Raw genomic sequence first — 6,000 nt, 5'->3', positions numbered from 1 at the left:
ACACCAGTGCCTCCCTCCCCCTCACCCCACACAGCCACACATACCAGTGCCTCCCTCCCCCACACAGCCACACACACCAGTGCCTCCCTCACCCCACACAGCCACACACACCAGTGCCTCCCTCCCCCACACAGCCACACACACCAGTGCCTCCCTCCCCCTCACCCCACACAGCCACACGCACCAGTGCCTCCCTCCACACCCACCCCACACAGCCACACACACCAGTGCCTCCCTCCACACCCACTCCACACAGCCACACACACCAGTGCCTCCCTCCACACCCACTCCACACAGCCACACACACCAGTGCCTCCCTGCACACCCACTCCACACAGCCACACACACCAGTGTCTCCCTCCCCCTCACCCCACACAGCCACACACACCAGTGCCTCCCTCCACACCCACCCCACACAGCCACACACACCAGTGCCTCCCTCCACACCCACTCCACACAACCACACGCACCAGTGCCTCCCTCCACACCCACTCCACACAGCCACACACACCAGTGCCTCCCTCCCCCTCACTCCACACAGCCACACACACCAGTGCCTCCCTCCACACCCACTCCACACAGCCACACGCACCAGTGTCTCCCTCCCCCTCACCCCACACAGCCACACACACCAGTGCCTCCCTCCACACCCACTCCACACAGCCACACGCACCAGTGCCTCCCTCCACACCCACTCCACACAGCCACACACACCAGTGCCTCCCTCCACACCCACTCCACACAGCCACACGCACCAGTGTCTCCCTCCCCCTCACCCCACACAGCCACACACACCAGTGCCTCCCTCCACACCCACCCCACACAGCCACACACACCAGTGTCTCCCTCCCCCTCACCCCACACAGCCACACACACCAGTGCCTCCCTCCACACCCACTCCACACAGCCACACGCACCAGTGCCTCCCTGCTCCTGGACACGCCAGTGTCACAGGCAGCATTGCCGATGGACTATCATAAGGTGGCCGGGTTCCTCGCAGGTCAGGGGGCGGAGCTGACCACCGCTGAGATCCTTGGTTGCAATCCAGAGAGCTGCCTTCGATTTAACCAGGTTCTGAAATGCAGTGGATTCAGAATCAGAATCTTGATTTATTCTGCAGGAGTGATCTAATGAGCTTTAAATCCCTTTTTCACGGATGTGCAGTAGGGGCAGGTCAGAATGATACGGATTTATGGACTCAGCCCAGTTACCGATTGACTGCACGAGAAAATTATATTAAATTTGGTTTGATAGACCAACTTAATTTGGCTCAATTTCAATTTCGAGAATAAAAAAATAATAATATATACATAAAAATGATCAAATGGTTTTGAATGTCATGCATAACTGTCTGTAAGAGGGCAGGTGGGAAAGTGCTGCCTCGTGCTTTGTGAACCAAAGGGCACGAGATCTCAGAAGTAGAAGCAGATAATCATCTGATAATTATCTGCTTCTGTCCCTTCCCGATTAAGTGAATTGTCACTCCCAGTGGCCACGGGGATGTCGCAAGCCAATGCATCACGTTCACGAATGCATCATTCCAGCCCGAGTCTTTTTTGCGCTTCCTTAACAGGAACAATCTCCTGCAGTCATATTTACACATACGTCCAATTAGTCATAATCAAGATTTTTTGGGTTAGATCGGATTATTTATAAATGTGTCGCAACCCTCCACCACCCAACACGGCCAATCAGTAAAAAATGTGTCACATTGAAAAAAGACAAATAGTTCACTACTTTAGCCCACCGGTGTGTTGAAGAGTGGATCCATAACATTTACAATTTGAGTACGACGTTTCGCTGGAAATTCCATCCAGCATCTTCAAGCGATTTGCCAGAATAGTGAAGCCATCCACTATTCTTAAATAGTGCAAGATGACGTCATCATTGTTGAACCCCATCAGGATTCAAGATCAGAGGTGGGGTGTGGGGGTGTATACAATTATGTAATAGATCACTACTTAGCCCCTTAGCATGTGACTCACCTGTAATGAATTGCAGTACATGTTGTGTATTACTACTATAAGCCAAGAATGTGTGTGTCCCGCGCGTGACGTCACTCCACATGAAGCCCACTCCCCTGTATTGACGTCACTCCACATGAGCCCCCCCCTCCCGCGTGATGTCACTCCACAACGAGGCCCCCCCCCCCATCATTAATATTCATGAGTGGGTGGATTTTTAAACTAACGCAGAGGAAGGTCGAGCTAATTAAATCATTTATTATGCAAAATCGCTTCAAATAAGACGTTTCTTTACAGAAAGTGACGGTCAAAAATAAATATACGCAGCACAGCGCTACATCCGTACGTGATGTCACTACAAAAGAGCCCCCCTCCCCCCCCCGTCATTAATAATCATGAGCGGGTGGATTTTTACACTCCCGCAGAAGAAGGTCGAAAGGAAATAAATATTTTTACGCAAATTCGTTAAAAAATGTACGTTTCTTTATTGAAAAGATTATTGAAATTACTGCTAGAATAATCCAATAATGTGTGTCCCGTACGTGATGTCACTCCACATGCCCCACCCCCTCGCTCTCCTGCCGCCGATCCCTCTGTAAATTGCATCCCCACCGCTCGCTCGTCATGGCAGCCCCTCCCCTCTTCTGTTTGCTCGCCTTACATTTACTTACAAATTCCATCCCTGGCCCCGCCCACTACCCTTGGGTGTACCCACCACAAACGTATATCACTTATTGTGGCAGTAGCTCTCTCGCTACATTTCCTCTTGCCTCAGCAGTCCGCCTGCTGTATTGTTTAATCTGAGGACGATGGCTTGTGTTGCTATCGAAACGTCGTGATCGAGTATTTTTCTACCTACGTGACTTTACTAAAAGAGCCAAAGAGTATGGATTCCTGCAGTCACGAAAGCTTCAAATCAAGATGAATAATACTGGTCACGAAAAACTACGTGTTAAACTGACGTCCAATTAGTACGGTTGGCTACATACGGTGCGAACGAAGTTCGTGTTAAACAAACCCATGGGCTCCACGATTCTATGGGTTGCCGCTCAATGCAATACGCAGCTCGTACCGCATGAGAGTTGCATCCCAGCACGCATGTTCACTATTAACATCCACCTGGTGGTCTCGCGTAAAGTGTCAGTGAAAGGTGGGAGAAGCGACGGGGCTCACTACATCGCTGCACATATGTGTGTACGTTGAACTTAATTTGTACGTCATCAGAGGTTGTGGCGGGAAGGACACCAAACTAAAGCACAAAAAGCTTTTCTAAAGAAATGAGTTTGTCAATCTACATCATTTAAAAGTGCACAGCTCCAGTGGCTTCCTAATATCGGAAGAGCGTCATTCCAGACGGCCGCAGAAGCGCACCTGAAAGCGCCACGCGATGCGGTGACCATCTGTGCAGGAGTTGGGCGCGATCTTAATCTGAGCCGTGCTCTTCCGTGCGCAGGTCAAAGTCCCAGCTATTGCAGGAGGAGGGCGACGACCAAGACGACGTCATCACGGTCGCCAGCGGCTCATCGACGCCGCGCTTCAATTATGACAATTCTGAATTCAACGTCGAGTTCACGAGCAGCGATCCCTGGAATGCGCGCTTGAACGACTGAAGATGTTCGCGTCGTTTACGACCGTGGGAAAAAAACCCGCATTGGCGAGTGTCGTTGCAGCTGCAAATCACAGCAACAAGCAAACAAACAAAAAACGCATCGGTTCGTTGAGATAGAGGTGTCCAGGGGAAGTCGTGGCTGTGACTCCCTCTCTAAGGCCGTGAACCCCAAATGTCTTGAAAACCCGGTTAAACTAAAATGTCTTACAGACTCAGTTAACCCCAAATGTCTTACAGACCCCGTTCACCCCAAATGTCTTACAGACCCCGTTTACCGCAAGTGTCTTCGCCGTGCAGTCTGAGGGTCCTTACGTCACCTTGGTGAGGCCGCTTGAGAAACTCTTGATGCTCGTGGCCCAATTAGGCACACGTTGGCGTCAAAGTTATTTACCAGGTCTCTCGGCTGCCGGACGGTGCACACTTGACCTCCAAGGTCCGCCCTCACAGTATCCCACCATCTGACTTCTGGGTGTCACTCTTATGTGCTTCTCACTAACCTGTTTTTCCCATATCATACAAAGACAATGATTCCCCCGTATAGCCTGAACAGACTGATGGGGCAAGTGCTGCTAGCGAGCACCTAATGAAGGCCGGCACGGCACACAAGTGGGTGGGTGGCCAACACCACGCCCGGCCGCCTTTGTCTCCCTTGTGGCGATGTTTACACATTACACCTGGTACTCATTTGAGGCCGAGTTGACCTAGGGGAGGCCCAGGTCCAGTTCAGATAATCCTCAATAGCGTTGGCCGTGAGCGAGAATCGAACTCGAGTCACCTGGTTTGTAGCGCAGCGCGCTAACCGCTACACCACCGCTCCCCACCTCTCATCCTACAACACACGCAAGCACGGCCATCCCACTTGTCGCAACCTAAATGCCGCATGGGAACGTAGGGGGGCGGGGTGGCTGCCCATTCCTGCCCACCCACGACATTTGTACAAGCCAAATGCAGTGCGCCCTCGGCATCCTCTATGGACACCCCAGGCTTTTCAACACGTGTCCTGGGCCCGGAGGGCATCGTGCCTGCACATCAAAGTTGCACTCCATCTCATGGCCCCCTTTCTCCCAGCCGCCTTCGTGATGCAAATCGTTACAATTCGAAGCGAGAAGGTGCTCAAAATTATCCACGCTGCCCCTGACCCGGTGGTGAAATATCCATATTTCTGTGGGAGGTGATGAAAGTCCATCCATGGCAACAACCAACGTTGACTTCCACACAAAGTAGCACTTATTTTATCGACCCTCTAAAATGATGAAGGAGCTCACATTTACCCCCGCTCAGGAGTTCAACTCGCACTTTTCTAGATACGAGCCACGTATTCCGAAGTAGCACTGCGATAACCCCTACGGTCCAAGCTCACAAATCCGTCACTGCTGCATCCAGTATCACCATGTCCTTCTGATGACCGAGATGAAGGTGCAAAAAGCTGTCCCCAACTACCTGCAACCGCCATCACCTGTTGGTGCAGACCTCACCTGTGCGCCTAAGTGCTGAACAGTGCAAACCGCCCAGCACTTCCTAGTCGGCCTTGCCCTGACTCTTGGGTGCAATTCACCATTTGTTTTGTTTTGAATACAAGTTAAATACAAACAATAAAGCAAAACGTGGCTGATGTATTTTCAAGAAGTGTGTTTACATTTGGGCAAAAGTTAATTAAGGAATGGGTGTTATTATTGGTGTCTGGGTTTTTAAACATCTCTACGCATGGTTGGTTGTTATCGAATGCATTGAATAAAGTTGGTGAATTCGGCTCTGCCGAATACCGGCCGTCACCTCAAACCTGAATTTCACGTCCTTTCATGTAGTCGGCAACTACAAACTGAAGTATTACATGCTTCAAAACACGGTGTTGCACCTTTTCTGGTAGCTAATTAGTAATAATAATGTCAATGTATAAAGCGCCCTTAAACAATTGTTCTCTAGAGTGCTGTGCATGAAAAGTCGGAAAATAGTTTAACATCAACCAAGAAAAGTCAGAAGTTTTGACAATAACCCGAGAGAAAGCAATTTTAAAAAGATGTGTTTAGTTGAGATTTGAAGATTTGTAAAGTTTCTCAGAAGCCTGACCTCGAAGGGGCAACGAGTTCCAGAGTTCAGGAGCCGCAATTGCAAAGTCGCCGCCATCACCCCAAGTGTGAAGCCTCGAGCGTGGTGACAGTGAGCAATGCACAATCTGACGATCTTAATGATTTACACCATTGGAACCTCATTTGCCAGTAGCAAAATATGATAATTGTTTTTTTACCCTTTTATCTGGCAACAAAACTGACATTTTTTTTTACAAGGAGTCATGTTTGCATTGACCAAAATACCTGCAGTCGGAATGCATTGTGGTCAATGCAAACATGACTCCTTGTAAAAAAAGGTTTCAGTTTTGTTGCCAGATAAAAGGGTAAAAAATCTAGTATCATATTTTGCACTGGCAAA

The 6,000-nt window shown here is 49.7% G+C and overlaps 1 protein-coding gene across 1 annotated transcript in view; it reads left to right on the top strand.

Moving 5' to 3' along the window:
• The first annotated feature begins 966 nt into the window (after positions 1–966).
• Positions 967–6,000, top strand: part of LOC133357468 (polyunsaturated fatty acid 5-lipoxygenase-like) — a 59,745-nt gene continuing 54,711 nt past the window's right edge. Inside the window, exon 1 of the mRNA XM_061575413.1 lies at positions 967–1,000. Within this exon, the coding sequence (XP_061431397.1) occupies positions 967–1,000 (34 nt within the window). The remainder of the gene's footprint in view (positions 1,001–6,000) is intronic.

Source organism: Lethenteron reissneri, chromosome 58 (assembly GCF_015708825.2).
Source record: "Lethenteron reissneri isolate LAM-NWPU_2019-01 chromosome 58, ASM1570882v1, whole genome shotgun sequence".
Classification (NCBI taxonomy): Eukaryota; Metazoa; Chordata; class Hyperoartia; order Petromyzontiformes; family Petromyzontidae; genus Lethenteron; species Lethenteron reissneri.
The sequence above is the reverse complement of the archived record's forward strand: the minus strand, read 5'-3'. Positions and strand labels throughout refer to the sequence as shown.